Source organism: Urocitellus parryii, chromosome 7, assembly GCF_045843805.1.
Source record: "Urocitellus parryii isolate mUroPar1 chromosome 7, mUroPar1.hap1, whole genome shotgun sequence".
NCBI classification, from domain to species: Eukaryota; Metazoa; Chordata; class Mammalia; order Rodentia; family Sciuridae; genus Urocitellus; species Urocitellus parryii.
Window position 1 is genome coordinate 422,371 of NC_135537.1, and position 19,453 is coordinate 441,823.

Consider the following 19,453-nt stretch of genomic DNA (forward strand, 5'->3'; position numbering starts at 1 on the left):
CCTTCCGTCGCTGCGGGTCGCGGGGCGGGGCCGGAACCCGAGGCGCGAGGCCACGGCGCCGGCGGACGCCTGTTCGCGTGGCACCGCCCCCCGCCTGACCTGCCGGCCGCTTCAGGAGCGGTAGGATGTGGCGGACTTGCGGGGCGCTAAGCGCTTCGGCCCTAGCCTTGGCGCGGTCGCGGGGAGCCCGGGCCTGCAGCGGAGACGGGGGCGTCTCCTACACGCAGGGCCAGAGCCCGGAGCCCCGCACGCGCGAGTATTTCTACTACGTGGATCATCAGGGTCAGGTGCGTGGGGAGCGAGGCCGAGCGCCGGGAAGGGGAAGGGCCTCTGTGGGGGCGGGACAGGAGCTGGAGTCCCGGTGCGTACTGCCGAGGAGAGGAGTCCCCGTAGGCCAAGGGAAAGGGGGGAACCTGGAAGGTGCGTGAGCCCCACTCGGCAGAGCCCAGACAATCAGCGGGAAAAACCCGGAGCGCGCGGGCGGCGTGGGCCTGGTGCGCTCTGCCCCGGACTTGGAGCTCAGCGCCTGCTTCAAGTACGGGCCTGGTGCTCCCGCGCTGCCCTGGCACGTGCGCTGGGAGGGCCGTCGCCTCGCCCTCACAGTGGAGCTGGCCCCGCTGCTGCTGGCGACTCCACCGTCCTGAGCCCGCGGGCGGTTCGGGAGGTCGAGTGCCCGCGTGGGGAGGCTCGGCCTGCTTTGTAATCAAGGAAAAGCCACGGAAAGTGCAAGGAAGCATTACTTGGGTTGCGGGTAGATGTCGGAAAGGCGGCAGGCCCGGGGTTTACTTTCAACGCGCCGCCCTGCACCGAGTGTGCACAGGGAACAGCCAGACAGTGAACACAGGCCTGGGGTCGACCTCCCCGCACACACTCACGGGGTCTCATTCACTGGCCTCGGCCTGTCCTCTGCAGCTCTTCCTGGATGATTCCAAAAAGAAGAACTTCATCACCTGCTTCAAAGGTACTGCTGCACCCCACCCCTTCCTTGGCCCTTCCGTACAGCCGAGGACAGGCCCTGCCCCCGGCCCCGACCCAGGGCTGACCCGCACCAGGTGCCCTGCTGTCGCAGTGAGGCCAGCGCCGGCCTTGGGTGTGGTCCGGGGCGAGGCGCCTGCCGAGGTGAGCAGCCGCACTCTCTGCTCCCCCCAGACCTGCAGTTCCTGGTCACCTTCTTCTCTCGCCTGAAACCCAACCGCAGCGGGCGCTACGAGGCCGCCTTCCCCTTCCTCTCACTGTGCGGCAGAGAGCGCAACTTCCTGCGCTGTGAGGACCGGCCCGTGGTCTTCACGCACCTGCTGGCCACGGGCCGCGGGCCCTCGCGACTCTCCTACTGCGGCGGGGGCGAGGCCCTGGCAGTGCCCTTCGAGCCGGCGCGCTTGCTGCCCCTGGCGGCCAACGGGCGCCTGTACCACCCCGCGCCAGAGCGCGCGGGCGGCGTGGGCCTGGTGCGCTCTGCCCTGGCCTTCGAGCTCAGCGCCTGCTTCGAGTACGGGCCAGGCGCGCCCGCGCTGCCCACGCATGTGCGCTGGGAGGGCCGTCGCCTCGCCCTCACAATGGAGCTGGCCCCGCTGCTGCTGGCGACTCCGCCGTCCTGAGCCGCGGACAGTTCGGGAGTTCCCGCGGATCCTGCGCTCCGCTTGCCCGGGACTTGGGGGGCGCGTGCGCGTGCGCGGAGTGCGCCGGGGCTCCGCCTGCTGGCGCTGTCCGAGGTGCTGCTGCCCGTCCTAGGGCTCGGCGCCGCCCCTTGCTCCGCTCCTCGCTCCCCTTCCGGGCATCCTCTGGATTGGCCCGCGTTCCCGACGTCAGGCCCGGGCGGCGGGCGCAGAAGGCGCGGGGCTCCGGTGCGCGTGCGCGCCCCGCCTCTGCTGGAGCCAGGCCGCCGCAGGCTCGGCGGGGAGCCGCTAGCCGCCGGAGCGTCAGGTGAGGGGGGGCCCCGACCCAAGGTCACCGGGCTTCGGGGCGGGATCGGGGACCTCCCCGGCTCGGACCCCGGCACGCACCTAGAAGGGTGTGCAACCCGGCACGGGGGAGGGAACGCGGATACCACGCCCTCCACGATCGCAGGCCTGCACCTACCTGCGCGAGAGGGCGAAAGGGGACTTCGTGCAGGATCCCAGCGCCGGTCGCAGGACCACCCGGAGATCCTGGCTCGAGTATGCCGGAGAGAGGACACCGGGTGCCCCCAGCCCCCTGCTAAGCCGGATTAGGGTTTGTCCGCTGGTAAAAGGACTTCTGGGCTCTCATCCGGGTCCCTCATCCCTGTCCGGGCAGTCTTTCCACACCAGTGTGTATTTAGCGGGTCCTCCAGAGCTGCAGCGCCAAGCCAAGGAAGAAACCAAGGCTTTATCGCTGGAGGCTGGGTGGGTGGGTGAGTCCTGGAGTTGGAGGGTGCCCCTTGGTGCTCAGGGAGACTAATGCCATGGGCCCAAAGAATGCGCCCCCCCAGTCCCATTTCTTGGGGGCTCACACACACCCTGAGACCCCTGGCAACCGCCTCTGCCTTTTCCATTAAAACTTTATTGCTGTGCTTACTCATATGTCCTGATTATAAATAATCGTGTGAGTTACAGTTTAGGGCAGAATTGAAACAAACACTGAAGCCATTTGGCACCTTTCATCATGACTCACAGAGACAGGGACACCTGGGTTTTGCCTTCCTTGGCTCCGGAGGAGCTGGTTTCTCAGTCACGCCCATACCTTTAAAACTGGATTCTTGTGTTTGGAACTAGACCCCAGCTTTCCCATCCCTGAGGCCACAGGTACATGCACATAAACCCCTGCAAACCACATGCTTCTTCCTATTCTCTCTGGCCCACATAGAAAACCACACCTGAAACCCAGTTGGTGTGGTTGGAGTAGCTCAGTGGTGGAGTATGTGCTTAGCATGGGAGACCCTGGGGTCAATCCCCCCACACACACAAAGAAGAAACACAAAAGCTTTATTGGTGACCTAAGGCCCCTCTCTCACACCCAATCTTTCCCAGGACTCCACCTACCCCAAAGACAGGGGCTTTCTTCTGGAGCCAGCCTAGGGAGCCCCAGCCCATAGCTCCTGAATTAACTTTCCTACTGTTTGCCTCATCCTCAATTCTCTACAAGTTACTTGAGGAAAAGCCCCAGTTCTGTCATCTGGCTCCCCCTCTGCCCAGGTCTCCCTTCAAGTCATGATGTATGAACCACCAGGTGGAGCCAGAGCATACCTGCTTGGAGTTTGAAGTGAGACCACAGGTCTTGTCCTAGGGGCACCTAAGGAACTCTGCTTTGGATTGAGCCTTAGGTTTGTGTCAGTCCTGAGAGTGAAGACAAGAGGACATGCTTGCCCAGGGCCCATTCCCCCCTTCTGGTCTATGCTTGGGTAATTGGGTCCCAGCTCAGGAGCCACGGGGCTGAGTCAACAGAGTCAGAGGGAGCTTGAACCAGCTGTGCTATGCATGAGCAGAGGGCCCTCAGGACAGGCAAGGGAAGGGGTCTGAGAATGGGATGCCCTCCCCATATGGCCACATCCTGGGGAAACAGGACACCAAGAATTCTCAACTTGAGCCTCCTGCCCTCAGTCTCGGTGTTTTTGTCAAGGAAGGAAACTAGACAATTTTATTCATCCGTTTCTTTATTGGGAGTGGGGTTGCAGACAGGGTAGCCCAGGGCCTTGTGTATGCTAGGCAGGTGCTCTGCCACTGACTTACAATCCCCAGCACACGAACTGACTTAAAACTTTGTGAAAGTTAGACACAGGTTGTGTGGGCCTCCACTCGTGCTCTTGGGCTGGCTCTATAATGTTAGCAGTGGCCTGCCAACCTGTGTTTCAGGAGGTGCATCCATCCCATCTGGGGCCAACCCTGGGGAGGCTCGCAGTCCCGGGCCATTTCTCTAGGGAAATGGCCCCGGGGGCTCCTGTGCTGCTGCTGCTGCTGCTGCTGCTGGGGCTGCTGCTGCTGCCGCCACTGCCAGGGCTCCCGCCTCGCGCCGCGGGCTGCCCCGCCGCCTGCCGCTGCTACAGCGCCACGGTTGAGTGCGGCGCCCTGCGGCTGCGCGTCGTCCCACTGGGAATCCCCCCAGGGACGCAGGTGGGCACCACGTGGGGCCACCGAGCCTCGGGTTGGAGCAGGCTGCGAGTGCCCATGGGATGGAGGGAGCCTTGTGTGAGCATCCGGGTGGGGTCGGTGGGGCGCCCCAATGGAGCGAGAGACTCCTGCAGTGGGGTAAGATTCGCCCTCCCCCGGCCCGCAGACGCTGTTCCTGCAGGACAACAACATCGCGCGCCTGGAGCCAGGCGCCCTGGCGCCACTCGCCGCCCTTCGCCATCTCTACCTGCACAACAACAGCCTGCGTGCTCTGGAGTCTGGCGCTTTCCGCGCGCAACCGCGCCTGCTGGAGCTGGCCCTCACAGGCAACAGGCTACGTGGCTTGCGGGGAGGGGCTTTTGCGGGCCTAGCCCAGCTGCGTGTACTCTACCTGGCTGGCAACCAGCTGGCGCGGCTGCTGGATTTCACCTTCTTGCACCTGCCGGTGAGAGGCCAAAAGCGCGGGATCTTCTTGTCCTGGCAGTCATCCAGCGCGCTGTAGTAGTTGTTAGGGGAGAAAAGTCAACCTAGTCTATAGCTCCCCTGGGCCCTTTTTCCTGATGATCTGCTGTCCCTACTCCAGCGACTGCAGGAGCTGCACCTGCAAGAAAACAGCATTGAGCTGCTGGAGGACCAGGCCCTGGCAGGGCTCTCCTCCCTGGCCCTGCTTGACCTCAGCAGGAATCAACTGGGCACCATCAGCCGTGAGGCCCTGCAGCCCTTGGCCAGCCTGCAAGTCCTGCGCCTCACAGGTAACTCCTCAGGCAAGCGTCTCTAACTGGGCTCAGTGGCATCAGTAGGGAGAAGGCCCAGGTGTGGAGGGGGTCCCTATGATAAACCATTGGGCAGCATTTTGGAGGGCCACACCACCACCCTGCAGTTCTGGTAAAGGGCAGCTGGGAACTGAAGTTCTGATAGATACATAACTTAGGCACCTGCCTAAGACAGAAAAGGTAGGTGATCCAGAATGACTTAACAGAATTGAGGTTCTTTCACATTTTGAGGGCAGGAAATGGCAGGTAGGCCAAAGAGCTGACCAGGATTGGGGGTGTTTCCAGGAGAGGGCATCTGTTTTAAAGTTTCAGTGTTGCTGGAATATCTGTGTGGGCATCATTGAACTAAAGTGGAGTGAAAGGCCTTCCTCATTCCCAGCAAGCGGGGTTTAGAGAAGAAACTCCACTGGGGTGGCTATAGGAGGTGGGGTGTGGGCTTCTGCCGGGGCCAGCAGAACCTCGACTGTCTTCTCGATCTGCCTACAGAGAACCCATGGCGCTGTGATTGCGCCCTCCACTGGTTGGGCGCTTGGATCAAGGAGGGGGGTCAGCGACTGTTCAGCACCAGAGACAAGAAGATCACGTGTGCAGAGCCACCGCGTCTGGCACTGCAGAGTCTGCTGGAGGTGTCGGGCAGTAGCCTCATCTGCATTCCTCCCTCTGTGCACGTGGAGCCGCTGGAACTCACAGCCAACCTAGGGGAGGACCTGCGGGTGGCCTGCCAAGCCTCTGGCTACCCGCAGCCCCTGGTAACCTGGAGGAAGGTGCCTCAGCCTCGTGAGGGCCGTCCGCAGGCGCAGGCCCAGCTGGAAGGCGGAGCGCCAGGCCTGGGTGGCCAGGCCGCCCCGGACACCGGCAGCGGGATGCTCTTCCTCACCAACATCACCCTGGCGCACGCGGGAAAGTACGAGTGTGAGGCCGCCAACGCCGGAGGCGCCGCGAGCGTGCCCTTCCGCCTCCTGGTTAATGCGTCCCGGCAGCCGCCACCGGCCCCGCCGCCACGCCCCCCAGGCCGCGCCCCGAGGCACGAGGCGGGCAGTATGGCGTTTCGAGCGCTAGGCCTGGCCACGCAGACAGCCATCGCGGCGGCCATCGCGCTACTAGCGCTCACGGCGCTGCTGCTGGCCGCCATGATCTGCCGGCGGCGGCGGCGGAGGAAAAAGGCGGGCGCGCAGCCAGGAGAGGGCGCGCTGTTCGTCAACGACTACTCGGACGGACCCTGCACCTTCGCGCAGCTGGAAGAGCTGCGCGACGAGCGCGGCCACGAGATGTTCGTCATCGACCGCTCTAAGCCCCTATTCGCCGAGGGGCCGCCAGAAGCGCCTATGGAGGGCAGACCGCCAGAAGGGCCGCCCCCCTCACTCCGCGTCCCGCCGCGAGTCGCTTACGAAATCCACTGCTGAGCCGGCGGCGCGCGCCAATGACGCGAGAGCCGTTCATTGGCCCGCGTGGCGCAGCGCATGCTCATCAGTAAAGGTGGAAGCTGCGTTGGAGCACCGAGCTGTGGGGCGCCTGCAGACAGAGCCATGAGGGGCCGTGACCTGGAAGGTCCACGATGCCTGGGGATGGCCCTGGCCTGCAGTGCTGGTGGGGTTACTGGGCCAGAGGGAGGGGCAGCAGGCCAGATGCTAGTTGATTCCCAGTAGCCATGCTGGGGATATAACAGAGGTGGGGAAGTCACACTGGCCAGTTGGAATAGAATAAACAGGCAAAGATTCAAACTCCAGACACACTGCACTTTTGTACCTTGACACCACCCTCCAGCCCCATAGCTGGCTGGCGGGGTGGCTGTGGCGCCAGGGCAGGGAACACGGTACAGGCCAAAGGCTGCATCAGGGCCTAGGCCTCGCCCCCCCTTCGGCCCCCCAGTGCTGCACTCTTGGTAAGAAGATGCAAAGGGCCCGGAAGTGTCCCTTGGATAACAGCTGGGATCCCAGGTACAGCCACAGAGAGCCAAGTGCAGCTATACTGAGCAGGGTAGTGCAGGCCTGAAATCCAGCACGGGGCCCACAGTCAGCCAGCCATTAGGGAGCACGTGCAGGGCACTGCAGAAAGCATGGGATGCTTAAAGTGTGCCCAGGAGCAAGGCAGACTCTGCAGGAAACCTGAGACCAGTCTTTGTTGTCAGGCCTCCAGCAGAGTCCCAGCAAAAGCTCTTCACTTGTCTCATCCAAAGCCAGGAGGTCACAGGCTGAAATAGTCTGCAGCTAGTCGCCCATAGATGTCTGTGGTCCAGAGCACATGGGCACGGCCTGAGGCCAGCAACAGCTGGTGCAACTCAGCTTCTACACGGGCAAACTTCTCCTCATTGATGGAGGCTTCCAGAAGGACAGATGCAGGTGGAGGCCAGGGCAGGCCCTCATAGCAATCCACAGGGAAGGGGTGAACCACGGTGCGCAGCTCAGCCTGCACCGCTGAGTCCCGCAGCAGCTCCTTGAGGCCAGCCATGGATAGCGGGTTGCCATAGAGGCCAAGGTAGCGGAGACTGGCACAGCGGGTCAAGGTGGGCAGTGTGGCTACTAGCTGGGCATCAGCAAGCTGGCACTCAGTCAGCTCAAGATGCAGCAGTGTGGCTGCTGCTGCCTGCAACAAACCCTGGAAAGGCACTAGCTGACTTCCTGACAGATCATTACCACTCAGGTCCAGCTTCTTTAGGTGAGCAGCATGGGAGCTCCTTGCCAGGAAGCGCAGGTCCTCAGGCAGCAGAGCACAGAAGGCCAGCTCCAAGCTCTCCAAGGGGCTCTGCAGGGTACTGTGGGGACACAGGGGTCACAGACAAGTAGGCCCAGGGAGTGTCCCCATGGAGGGAAAGGGTAGAGCATTGATGGGGCCCACTCACCTGAGCAGCTGGTCCAGCCTGCCTGAAAGGAGAGAAGAGCCCATGCTGAGCTCCCGAAGACAGGTGAAGCGGCCCATCTGGGCCAGGAAGTAGCGGAAGTTGTCCTCACCATCTACAGAGGGCTGCCTTGAGTCCCCATGCACATAGTGTAGTCGCAGGCTGGCCAGGTGCTGGAAGCGAGCCACATGAGGGATGATGACAGACAGGCCACGCAGGCCCAGATTGTTGAAGCGGAGGTCCACTCGGCGCAGGCAGCCTGTGTCCAGAAGCTGCAACAGGGCCACAGTGTTGCGCATGGGCAGGTCCTCAGCCCGGAGGTCCCGGCAGCATAGCCGCAGAGGGCTACCCACGCTGCTTCGGAGAGCCTCACGCAGGAATGAATAGGAGGCCCGGTTCACCCGAAGGTCCACACGAACCTCCACAGGGATAGGGGCTGGTCCAGGTTCAGCAGTCCTGCTCTGTTGCTGGGCAATGCATGTGCGGGCCACAGCTGCTGTGCAGTCCCACATGCTCATAGTACCAGGGTCCTGCTCCACACCATCATCCAAGAGACCAGTCATGTCCAGCACCCGCAGTGTGTGCTTCCTAGAAGTAGGGATGGCCTGAGATGGGATGAGAGAGCAGGGCCTACAACCCCTCCCAGCCACTTTGGGACAAGAACAACAGTCTGCTGCCACACAGAGCTCTTGGAACTTTACACCCCAGCCTATGCTCTCCTCAGGGAACCCTCTTTGTAACTCCAGGCCTGAAGTCCCCACAGGTAAGTCCATACCTACAGAGGGAATGTGTGCCATCTTCAGCTTCTGGGGTGTGGAACCGAGCAGTCAGCCCCAGGATTACAGCTTGCATGCTCTCAGTGCTGGGTCGCTCCTGCAGCAATGCCCGGCTACAGTGAGCACATTCCTGCAACAACTGCTGGAAGCTGAGCAGTGGGAAAGGCCATGTGTGCACCAGCTCACGAAGTACCACAGTCTTCTTGTCCATGAAGGCCACCTTGAATAGCAGGGGAAAGAGCTCTCGGGGCAGCAGAGGCAGGGCCTGGCAGGCAGCTGGCTGGCACTGGAGCACCTGCCGAGTGCTCAGGAACACAAGTGTGTGCATGGCGCTGGGCCGTGCAGGCAGCCACCTGCAGGAGAGGAGCTTCAGTGAAGAAAACCCTAGAATACCACTAGGTCATATCCACTCTATACACCAGTGGTGAGAAAGCCCAATATGGTGCCCAACTGGAGCAGACAGTGGAGAACAGTGACACAGAGAAGTACCCACTTAGGTACCTGGCACTGGCTGGGCAGAGTGGACCAGGGACAAGGCCACACCCCAGACCCCAATCTCCAGAAGCAAAAGGCTTTGTTAGGAAAACAAAGCATCGTAGTACATAAATGGTGTGTCACCACTGAGTTTACTTGTGCTTCTACAGATGGTTACTGCTCTGCAGAGGCCCCATTGGCCCCAAATCACAAAGCTGTTTCAGAAATCCTTCCTCAAAAGTAGAATAGAGCCCAGGCCCCTCCCTGTAGCCCGTTGTCAGCCTGCAGCAGATGGAGTTCTCCCAGGGGGGCCTGCAGCCCCCTCACAGCTCCCTCCCTCATCTTCCTCACAGATGTATTTGAGGGCTGCTCTCAGATTTCACAAAGCACAGACACAGCTTAATAACATCAGGGCTTAAAAGATTAAAACCTGGGAAACAGAGTTAAAATGACATGGCCTGGGACCAAGGCCCTCAACGTTAGCCCAAGGGATAATTACTGTTTTCTGGGATGTCACCAGGGATGGAAACCCCCGAGAAAAAGCAAGTCTCACCTTCTGTGACCCTTGCCACCTGTCTAAGCATCTCTCTTCTTCCCTGAGGAATCAACGTGGAGAGAAACCAAGGATTCAAAAAGGCCCAAGCCTGAGCTTGCTCAAATGAGGCACAAACAGCACACAAACTGAGAAGATGCATGCAAAAGACCCGAGGTTGCAGAATATCTGCGACACAAGGGCTCGGCCCTGCTTCCTGTGGGCCAGCCATCTTACCCTGAACCCCCTCCTACAGTTAGGAAAGCTAAGGCCTCGGCCTTGACCAAGGTCACAGCCCAGGAAAGGGGCAGAGAGGATTCCAGCCACAGGGCCTTGAGCTTACTGACCTCTCGAGGCCAAGCCCTTCAGGAGCCACTTCTGGGAAACCCCGTATGCCCACCCTGGGCTTGGCGCTCCCGTGCACAAATCTCGCGAGGACGATGCATACCTCGGTGACAAGACAGACGGAATGAGCACCTGTCGCAAAAGGAAACGAAGGCAGCCGACCTGGCCGCCCGGAGAAGAGTCTACGCGATGCCCCCGTTCGTCCGGCGCTGGAACAAGCGCAAAAGGCCCCTGTCGGGCTCCTACGGAACCTCAACCTGACGACCCTCCGCCGCCCGAGCAGGTCTGTTCCCCCAGGCCTGGCGAGTCCCAGGCGACCCCGAGGCCGTTCTCACGGCGTGGGGGTCTCCCAGGCCGTTCCCGCCCCCAGCGGCACCGCCCAGGCTCACAAGCGCCAGCCCTCGCCTCCCCGGCACGAGCGCCCGGCGCTACGCCCCTTTGTCCAGTGAGTCCTGTCGACGCGCCGCATCACTTCGGCCCAAGCCCGGCGGCCCGCGCTCACCGGCCCCAGAGCCACCACCAGTCTCCAACCCCACCTCGGCCGTCCACCGGCCCCGCCCAGTTCCGCGGCGCGCGGCGATGACGTAGACACAACCCATTGGTCGACCCTACAGGGCCCGGCGGATTGGTCATCCGTCCCAGCGGCCCCGCCCCAGCCCTGCCGCGCAGCCCCATTGGCTGGTAGACCGACGTCGCTGTTGTGGCGGGAAGATTCGCAGGACGCGGGACCGGATCCCTATGGAGCGGCTGCGGGACGTGCGGACGCGACTACAGGAGTGGGAGCGCGGGTTCAGGCGGCAGCACCGGCGGCGGCCCGGCCAGGTACGAGCTGTAGTGGGAGGGGAGAGCTGTAGAGGGCGCAGCCTCCGTTTGACACGTTCCCTTCACAGGAAGACGTGGAGGCAGCGCCCGAGGACGTCCGCGGTGAGCAGTGCGATACCGGGGACCGCGGAGCGCGGGACGGCCTGCCGGGGAACGGGGGAGCGAGGTGATGCGGACCCCGCCCTGACCCCGACTCCCGTCCTCCCACCCACCCAGCTCTCTACCGGGAGTACCGCGCCCTAAAGCGGTCGGTGGTCCATGCCGGCGGCGGGCTCCGCAGCTCCGAGCCGTCGCTCTCAGCGGAGGAGGTACCTGAGCCCGTGACCCCAACCTGCCGGTCAGCTTCCTGTATGGCCGGGTGTTGGGAGCCGAGAGCAATCTCAGCCAAGCCTCCGGAGCATAGAACTTGGGAGGAGGATAGAGCCACGCCTTCCTGCTGGGGGTGGGTGTTGCAGACACCTCAGCCAGCCTTTTTCTGGTCTGGACCCCTACTTCCTCCTCCTGAAGGTTCTGGAGGCCAGCTGCTGGGGACCCCACCTGAATCGGGCAGCAACCCAGAGTCCACAACCTACTCCACAGATGAGCCCACAGGGATCTGTGCAGGACTACGGAAAGAGGCTCAAGGCCAATCTCAAGGTCATACTACAGGTGAAAAGTGGAAGTGGGCTGCAATACATTCGAGCTGGGCCCAGAGGTGCCCTAGACCCAGAGGCAGGCCTTTGTGTCCACCTTTCCACACTATGTGCAGGCACGGGCAGGGCCGCCGTGTTGGTTAGGGCTTGACTACCAAGTGGTACTCAAAGATAGCCTTTGCCCTCAGTCTTGTTCCACAGTCAGGTTTGTGCATCTTACCTTGCGCTGTCATTGAGACTGGGGTCTCTTTTATCCTCCCTGTCCCAGGCTGAGCCAACACTGGGCTGCAGACTCCAGCCTCCACGAAGACCTTTGTCCAAGATGCCCACCACAGGTCCACCCAGCCCAAGGACTGCCCCCACTTCTCCAGAAGAAGTCAGTGGTGGCACACTTCCCCAGCCATCTGAGCCCAAGCGAAGTCCAGGCCGGCTCCAGCAGCTTCGGGCATCTCTGAGACTGCGGCTGGGCTCCCTAGACCCTGGCTGGCTTCAGCGGTGCCACAGTGGACCCTTAGATTTTCTGAAGCCCCCCAGTGCCTGCAGTCCTGGCCTGGGTAGAAAGGAGTCACAACACCTGACGTCGGGAGAGCTTCTTGTCTTTGGTCCCAATACTTGCTCTGAGGAATTCTCACAAGGTCCAGAGACCCCAGCCCCCCCACAGGCAGCCCAAAATGGTATGGGGAGCCCTCAGCCCAGCAACCCTCAAGGCAAGAAGCCAAAGTGGAGTGAGAATGGAGGGAGCCCTGTGCAGTCCCAGCAGGACATCAGCCAAACAGGACCCTTGTCTGAGGGGACAGGGGCTGTAGCACTTGAAGAAGACCTTCCAGGGCAACCTGTACAGGCCCAGCCATCTCAGCCCTGTAGCAGTTCCTCAAGTCCATCTAGGACAAAGAAGCCTAAGGGGATGGCCCATACGTGGTCCCGTAGACCAGCTGTCCGGGACAGAAGTAATTATGTCCGGCTCAACATGAAGCACAAACGTTATGTGTGGGGTGGGGCCCTTCGAGGTAGGCTCCTCCGCAGGCAGGTGAGATGGGCATAGCAGGACAAGGGTGGGCCTTCCCCATACCTCTCCCATCTCCCTTTTACGTGATTCTCTCTTGTGCGCCCTCCTCAGGCATGGAAACAGAAGTGGCAGAAGAAAGGGGAGTGTTTTGGGGGTGGTGGGGCCAGACCCCCAGCCAAGGATTCTTGTTTCCAGTCTGGGCCGTTTGGCCGCTGGGTTCCCCAGTGCTCCAAGCCAGGTGAGGCCTCCACCCTGATAAATGGGAGGGACCAGTGCTGAGCAGGGAGGACTGAGCCCCTTTGGGAGGCACTTCTACTCAAATAATGCCCTGTCATCTCCTCACCCTTGGCCCAGGCCCCACTCTGACCCTTCAGAAGGAGATTGGCAAGAACAGGGACAACATGCAGTCCTTTCCTACTTTGGAAGAAGCAGCCTGGAGAACAGACACTGCTTGCTGCCACCTCCCCAGTGAGTCAGGGGAGGAGGGTGGTTATACCCAGTGGCCTCTGTGCCAGGCTGTTTCAGTGCAGCCTGGAGCCCCCAAAATACCTTCTCTTGTCTGCCCAGTTGGTGAGAACACAGGACTTGCTGGGCCTGAGCTACAGGTGTGTCCCCCATCCCAGCACGCCCCAGTGCTACCACTCTACCCACCAGGGCCCTCGGGACAGGTAGCAGGTGAGCAGAAACTTACTGTACCAGAGCCTTTACCTCTGGGTGGGGAGACTTTGGAGGCCTTACTGACCAACACCTGTGTCCACAGAGACACCAGCTGAGGTGTTCCAGGCCCTGGAGCAACTAGGGTACCGAGCCTTCCGCCCAGGGCAGGAGCATGCAGTCATGCGGATCCTGTCCGGTGAGTGTGGCCACTGGGGACTGGCTCTAGCCTTTGGACACAGCCTTGCAACTGCCTCTTGTCTGGCCTAGGCATCTCCACACTCCTGGAGCTACCTACAGGTGCTGGTAAGTCCCTGTGCTACCAGCTTCCTGCCCTGCTGTGCGCCCGCCGCAGCTCCTGCCTCACACTGGTGGTCTCCCCGCTCCTGTCGCTCATGGATGACCAGGTGTGTGGGTCAGGTGTTGGGAACCAAAGCCTCTGGTGCCCTAGGGTTGCTTTCTGTTCCCTGAACACCAGGAGCTACAAGGTGTTCTGCTCACCTGTGCCCAAGGGTAACAGGGCCTGACCCCCAACACCCACCATCAGGCCCCTGAGCTTCAGGGCCCTAGGCCCAGGGCTCTCTTACAGACCCTCCCAAAGCTTGGAAGTAAAAGTGGTCCAAAAGAGGGGTGCATTTTGGGGTGGTGGCCCACAGCCTCAGCTGAGGATTCTTGGTTTTGGTGTGGGGTAATTTGGCTGGGCATCACAGTGCCCCCAGCCAAGTGAGACGGCTGCCCTAGGGAATGGGCAGGGCCAATGCCTTTATCCCAGAACCCAGGATCTGGTGCTTCTCCCAGGGAGCCTGTTGAGTTGAGTACCTGCAGAATTCAGGGGAGAGCCAGGATTGGACTCGCCTGTAACGGCACTGCCTCTATCTGCAGATGTCCAGCCTGCCCCCATGTCTCAAGGCAGCCTGCCTCCACTCAGGCATGACCAAGAAGCAGCGGGAGTCTGTTCTGCAGAAGGTCAGGGTATCCCATGGATGGGGGTCTGTGGGTAGTCATCTGGGTAGTGCCCCTAACCCTGATGCCTTCAGGTGCAGGCAGCCCAGGTGAATGTGCTGATGCTGTCCCCAGAGGCACTGGTTGGGGCTGGGACTGGCGGCCCTGCCAGCTTCCTCCAGGCCTCCCAGCTGCCCCCCATGGCCTTTGCTTGCATTGATGAGGCCCACTGCCTCTCTCAGTGGTCACACAATTTCCGGCCTTGCTACCTGCGCATCTGCAAAGTGAGTCAAGGGGGGGGTCAGGGTGGGTGGTGGATGGATAAGGGCCCCATGGGCTGGGTGGCCTCACCATCACCCTTCCCTTCTGATGCAGGTACTTCGGGAACACATGGGTGTACGCTGTTTCCTGGGTCTCACAGCCACAGCCACACGCAGCACTGCTCGTGATGTAGCCCAGCACCTGGGTGTAGCCGAGAAGCTTGGCCGGGGTGGGCCAGCCCCCATCCCTGCCAACTTGCACCTGTCTGTGTCTGTAGACAGGAACCCACACCAGGTAGGTGTGCACATAGCAGGGTCCTGGGCAGAGAGCCCACATCCTGCCTGCCGAGTGACCACTGCTCCCTGCCAGGCTCTGGTGACGCTGCTGCAGGGTGACCGCTTTCGTGCCCTGGATTCAATCATCATTTACTGCAACCGACGGGAGGACACAGAGCGAGTTGCTGCACTTCTCCGAACCTGCCTGTGTGCAGGGCAGGACCCAGGCTCTAGAGGTAGGGCACCACAGGGTAGGCCCCAGGGCCACCCCGTGTGCCAGCCCTGATGCCACCAGCCATCTCTCCATCTTCCCCAAGGTCATGCCCCAGAGACTGTAGCTGCAGCTTATCATGCTGGCATGTGCACCCGGGAGCGGCAGCGAGTGCAGCGGGCCTTCATGCAAGGCCATCTGCGGGTGGTGGTGGCCACCGTGGCCTTTGGCATGGGACTAGACAGGACAGATGTGCGGGCCGTGCTGCACCTGGGGATGCCCCCAAGCTTTGAGAGCTACGTGCAGGCTGTGGGCCGTGCTGGACGTGATGGGCAGCCTGCCCATTGCCACCTCTTCCTGCAGCCCCAGGTTGGCACCCTGCCATCCCTCACACCAGGCCAGCCCCTGGTGCCCTGGCCTCACACAGACTCATAGCTCTGCTTCTACAGGGCAAGGACCTGCAGGAGCTGCGTAGGCACGTGCACGCCAACGGTGCCGATTTCTTGGCCCTGAAAAAGCTGGTACAGCGCCTGTTTCCACCCTGCTCCTGTACCCCACAGCCTCCAGAGCAGGAAGGAGGCAGGAATGGGATGAGGTCCACAGCTGGGGCCCCCCCGCAGGAGGCCAAGCAGCACAGTGGCCACTCAGCAGCCCCAGTGCGGGGACAGGTCTGCCCTGGCCATGCACGAGCACTCCCAATACAGCAAACAGTGCAGGCCCTGGACATGCCAGAAGAGGGTAAGGGCCGGGAAGATGGGGGAGGGGGCCTGTCCCCACACCACCTGAGCCCACTCCCCCCTACAGCCATCGAGACCCTGCTGTGCTACCTGGAGCTGCATCCCCGGCACTGGCTGGAGCTGCTGCCAACCACTTATTCCCGTTGTCACCTGCGCTGCCCTGGGGGCCCCACCCAGCTCCAGGCACTGGCCCACAAGTGAGTACACAGCACCCCAGGTCAGGGATATGGACAGAGGGCCAGGGATGCTAATCACATGCCCCTTTCCTCTGGAGCACAGGTGTCCTCTTGCAGCTGCATGCTGGGCCAGGTGGCCACCTGAGGACATGGGGCCAGGCAGCTCCATGGAATTTGATGTGGTAGAGCTGGTGAACTCGATGGGCTGGGAGCCGGCATTGGTGCAGCAGGCTCTCCGTCAGCTGCAGTGGGACCCAGAGCCCAGGACAGGTGTGCTTGCCCCTACTCCCCCACCTGACTGCCTGCCACCCATCCACCCTCCCACCAATCCACCCTACATCTGATACACTCTGGCAGGTGTGCCGCGGGGAACAGGGGTGATTGTGGAGTTCAGGGAGCTGGCGTTCCACCTGCGCAGCCCTGGTGATCTGACTGCTGAGGAGAGGGACGAGGTATGCGACTTTCTATTCAACCGCGTGCAGGCCCAAGAGCGCAAGGCCCTGGCACATCTGCGCCGAATGTCTGAGGCCTTTCACAGGTAGGAAGTGGGTGAGCAGGTGCTGGGACCATCCATTCTGTCCCCATGCGCAGTCTCGATAGGCTCCTCTCACCCCTGCACCCCAGTGTGGCCTTCCCCAGCTGTGGGCCCTGCCTCGAGCAGCCTGACATGGATCGCAGTGCCCAGCTGAAGGCCCTACTCAGCTGCTACTTCGAGGAAGAGGAAGAGGAAAGGGAAGAGGGAGGGATAGAGGAGCAGGGCCCAGAGCCTGGGCAGGACCAGGTGAGTGTAGCCCCTCTGGGGTGATCTCCAAAGCCAAGGATGGTGTCAAACCCATATCCCTGATTTGGACAGTTCACACCCCTACCTAGCCTGTCCACAGGCTTGGCTATGTTGGACGAGGTTCTCTGGAAGCTCAGGGAAGTCTGATGTGCTTGTCCACCCACAGCTTCAGGACTGGGAGGACCAGGTCCGCCATGACATCCGCCAGCTCCTGTCCCTGAGGCCAGAAGAGAGGTTTTCCAGCAGGGCCGTGGCTCGTATCTTTCATGGCATTGGTGAGGGCTCCAGGGGCTGCCTGATGCAGACAGGGCTAGGGACAGGAACCAGCCCACCTTAGGTCTGTGTCTTTCTGCTCCACCACAGGAAGCCCTCGATACCCAGCCCAGGTATATGGGCAGGACCGGCGCTTCTGGAGAAAGTACCTACATCTGAGTTTCCATGCCCTGATGCGCCTGGCCACAGAGGAGCTCCTACTGGTTGGCCGATGACTGCCCTGCTCACAAGGCTGCTGCCCCCATGTAGGACAGGTAGACACGTGGCCACTCCTCAAGGCAGCAGTGCAGCTGTCAATGATCAACACAGTACTGAAATCTGCCAGCAAGTGAATTGTGACAAAGAGGTTCCAAAATGCAGAATAAAAGGGGTTTGAGTTGTTCTCATGGGCCCTCCTTTCCAGCAAGGCAGCCCTTAGTCTGAGGACAACTGTGCCTCATATACTGCAGACACATTCAGGCTAAAGGCACACTCGGCTTTATTGACAGTCCTACCGCCCAGTTCAGGCCAGGGTGCTGGGTGCCAGGCTGAGGTCCAAAAGGGGCAGTGCTGAGAGCACAAGAAAGACGGTGAAGCAGGGATGTGGGCCCAAACCATCAGCCAGCATTCCAGCCAGGGCACCCATCAGCAACTTGCCCAGCAGCTCCAGAGTGGCCAGGAGGCTATAGTGCGTTGCCTGGGGATGGGGTGTATGGTCAGAGCCTCAGGCCTTCCCAGCTCCTGGGTGTCCCTGCCACATCCCCTCACCTGAAGGGCCCTGGGTGCCAGCTGGCTGCAATGCATCATCACAGTGAAGGTGGCCGTGGTGACCAGGCCCCCCAGGAAGTGCTGTAGACACAGGCTCAGCAAGGCTGCTCCTGAGAGAGGAGAGGTCAGCAGGGCCCAGAACTCCTGGACCCTCCACCCCCAAAGCCAGCCCCTCACCTCTTAGGAGTGTGCCAGGGCCCACACTGGCCCCTGGAGTGTCCAGGTAGAAGAGCAGGGCAGTCTGGCAGGCCAAGCCCCCAAGGCGGAGCTGCAACACTGACCTCAACAGAAGGAGTGGCTCCCTGGGGTTGGGGTGGGAGTGGGGAGGTTACAGGTCAGAGGATCTAGGACAGGGCCAGGGGTGAGGAGCAGGCAGGGCAGGGCAGGCTGAAGAGGGCTTACCAGCGCCTGGCCAGTAGGGCTCCACCCAAGGAGGATCCAGTGATAGAGCAGGCCACAGCACCCAAGCCATTCCAGAGTCCCAGCTCTGGGGCAGAAGCACCATGGTCCAGTAGGAAGAGCGGAAATAGACTGCCAGCGCCCTGCTCACCTGCAGGAGAAGCAGCAATCCCCATGCCTGCCCCTACTTCTCTTCTCCCCACCTGGGCCCCTGCCCTGCCCCCATTATCCTGGGCTACAGGTGCTGGGAGAGAAATGCTCTGGGCATTTGGTGGAGCCCAGGGTCAGCAGAAAATAACACCAGAGCAACTCAAGGGGCTAGGAATCGGGCTGGAGCTGAGGGAGGACAAGAGGCAAGGCTGGGTTCTGGAGCCAGCCCAAGAAAGAGGGCGGCCCCTTAAGTGGGTCCCTGAGGCCTCGGGGACCCACCTGGAGCTTTCCCCGAGGCCCCGGTCCTGTTGTTGCCTGGCTTGAGGCTTAACTCACCCAGCTTGTAGGTGAGCACAAAGCCTGCTGTCCACAGGGTCTCAGGAGCAGCCAGCAAATCCTGCAGGTGTGGGGTGTGCTCTGAGGGCCGAGGCCATGGTAGCTGGTGCAGCGCTGGTGCAGTCCAGGCCAGTGCAGCAGCCAGCCAGTAGGTGGCAGCCAGGAGCACAAAGACCAGTGGCCAAGACAGAGTGGGCAAGAGAACCAGCAGTCCGCCCCCAGCCAGCGCTGCCCCCAGCTTGTAAGCGACCACCTGCACGGTGTTGCCGGGTCCCAGCTCGGCTGGATCCAGGAGCTGGACGGCCAGTGTATCCAAGGCTACGTCCTGCACAGCTGCACCAAGGTTCAGCAACAGCAGCAGCCCCATCACGGTGGCGGGCAGCGCGTCCTGGCTAGCTTGGTTGGGAGGCAGTGCGGCCAGCAGCCCACATACCAGGCCTAGAGCCGCTGTGCTGAGCGTCAGCCAGGTCCGCGGGGAGCCCCGTCTGTCCACCAGTGGGGCCCACGCCAGCTTGAACAGCCATGGTGCATACAGACCTTTGGCTAGACCCACGCGCGTCAGGGAGAGGCCGCGGGCCCGCAGCAGGATGGGCAGCAGGCCGGACTGCAGCCCATAGGGCAGGCCCTGCACCAAATAGAGACTGGCCAGCGGCAGCAGCTTTCCGTGCATGGTCAGTGTCAGAAGGGCCCGGGCGGGCTCAGGCCGGGAGCCAGGCCCCGGTGGGGTCTGACACGGCATTGTCCCATCCGCACCGGGTCAGGGGCAGGGTAAGCTGGGGCCCGGAAGCGCGCGTTGAGGTCCTGGGGTTGTCGATACCCCAAAAGAACCAAAGCTGGGACAAAGCAGCCAGTAAGAACCAGGGCCTCCACGCCGCAGGAGTGCAGGCTCCGGCAGCCCCGGCTCCCAGCGAGCTTGGCGCGGGGCGGGGCCTGGGGAGGCGAGTAGGCCCCTCTGGGCTGGGCCTCGCGGCGCCTCCTCCACGGTCCCCCCAGCCCCGCACCGCTGTCGCGGGCGAGCCTTGTAGTCCCCCCGAGCCGGAGCGGAGTGTGGACGCAAACCGTGGGCGAGAAGCCGCAGAAGCCCCGCGGCCGCCCGTGCCCCGCTCTGGAAAGCCGCGTGAGCCACTGAGATCCTGACAGGCCCAGAGCGTCGGCTCTCTGGCTCCCAGGCGCCCCTGGTGGCCAGCCTGAGCAGGGCAGCCCGTTAGCCCCAGATCATGATGTGCAGGAATCCGTGGTGGCCTCCACTGCCAG

At 61.9% G+C, this 19,453-nt stretch overlaps 5 protein-coding genes across 13 annotated transcripts; 3 read left to right on the forward strand and 2 right to left on the reverse strand.

Annotated features, from left to right (window-relative positions):
- The first annotated feature begins 44 nt into the window (after positions 1-44).
- Positions 45-2,531, forward strand: C7H8orf82 (chromosome 7 C8orf82 homolog). Its single transcript, XM_026409913.2, has 3 exons — positions 45-287; positions 913-961; positions 1,150-2,531. Exons 1-3 carry the CDS (start codon positions 126-128, stop codon positions 1,593-1,595), a joined length of 657 nt encoding a protein of 218 aa, XP_026265698.2. The 5' UTR covers positions 45-125; the 3' UTR covers positions 1,596-2,531.
- Lrrc24 (leucine rich repeat containing 24) lies at positions 1,866-6,731 on the forward strand. The gene is made up of 5 exons (XM_026409914.2): positions 1,866-1,920; positions 3,807-4,064; positions 4,228-4,506; positions 4,645-4,813; positions 5,321-6,731. The coding sequence occupies exons 2-5, from the start codon at positions 3,876-3,878 to the stop codon at positions 6,235-6,237; spliced, it is 1,554 nt and encodes a 517-aa protein (XP_026265699.2). The 5' UTR covers positions 1,866-1,920; positions 3,807-3,875; the 3' UTR covers positions 6,238-6,731.
- Positions 6,732-6,826: 95 nt separating this feature from the next.
- On the reverse strand, positions 6,827-10,346 carry Lrrc14 (leucine rich repeat containing 14). Of its 8 annotated transcripts, none has more exons than XM_026409907.2 (6): positions 10,300-10,346; positions 9,800-9,900; positions 9,474-9,516; positions 8,446-8,799; positions 7,674-8,258; positions 6,827-7,586 (listed from the first exon to the last, which is right to left on the reverse strand). In XM_026409907.2, exons 4-6 carry the CDS (start codon positions 8,772-8,774, stop codon positions 7,019-7,021), a joined length of 1,482 nt encoding a protein of 493 aa, XP_026265692.2. In that variant the 5' UTR covers positions 8,775-8,799; positions 9,474-9,516; positions 9,800-9,900; positions 10,300-10,346; the 3' UTR covers positions 6,827-7,018. The 8 variants fall into 8 exon arrangements, with proteins under 8 accessions (XP_026265692.2, XP_026265689.2, XP_026265694.2 ...); XM_026409904.2 differs by lacking the exon at positions 9,474-9,516 and having other exon boundaries at positions 7,674-7,942; positions 8,090-8,258; positions 9,800-10,006; positions 10,187-10,342; XM_026409909.2 differs by lacking the exon at positions 9,800-9,900 and adding an exon at positions 9,901-10,006 and having other exon boundaries at positions 10,300-10,326.
- A 96-nt stretch (positions 10,347-10,442) lies between these two features.
- On the forward strand, positions 10,443-16,917 carry Recql4 (RecQ like helicase 4). The gene is made up of 22 exons (XM_026409886.2): positions 10,443-10,619; positions 10,688-10,721; positions 10,836-10,927; positions 11,127-11,267; positions 11,520-12,278; positions 12,369-12,495; positions 12,612-12,725; positions 12,825-12,932; positions 13,018-13,110; positions 13,182-13,318; positions 13,794-13,877; positions 13,949-14,137; positions 14,229-14,408; positions 14,484-14,625; positions 14,707-14,969; positions 15,050-15,338; positions 15,405-15,534; positions 15,617-15,783; positions 15,871-16,051; positions 16,138-16,294; positions 16,461-16,569; positions 16,658-16,917. Exons 1-22 carry the CDS (start codon positions 10,536-10,538, stop codon positions 16,780-16,782), a joined length of 3,705 nt encoding a protein of 1,234 aa, XP_026265671.2. The 5' UTR covers positions 10,443-10,535; the 3' UTR covers positions 16,783-16,917.
- A 111-nt stretch (positions 16,918-17,028) lies between these two features.
- Positions 17,029-19,341, reverse strand: Slc33a2 (solute carrier family 33 member 2). Of its 2 annotated transcripts, XM_026409827.2 has the most exons (6): positions 18,633-19,341; positions 18,200-18,260; positions 17,717-17,864; positions 17,492-17,616; positions 17,315-17,424; positions 17,029-17,243 (listed from the first exon to the last, which is right to left on the reverse strand). In XM_026409827.2, exons 1-6 carry the CDS (start codon positions 18,936-18,938, stop codon positions 17,070-17,072), a joined length of 924 nt encoding a protein of 307 aa, XP_026265612.2. In that variant the 5' UTR covers positions 18,939-19,341; the 3' UTR covers positions 17,029-17,069. The 2 variants fall into 2 exon arrangements, with proteins under 2 accessions (XP_026265612.2, XP_026265611.2); XM_026409826.2 differs by having other exon boundaries at positions 18,200-19,341.
- Between the last annotated feature and the right edge of the window lie 112 nt (positions 19,342-19,453).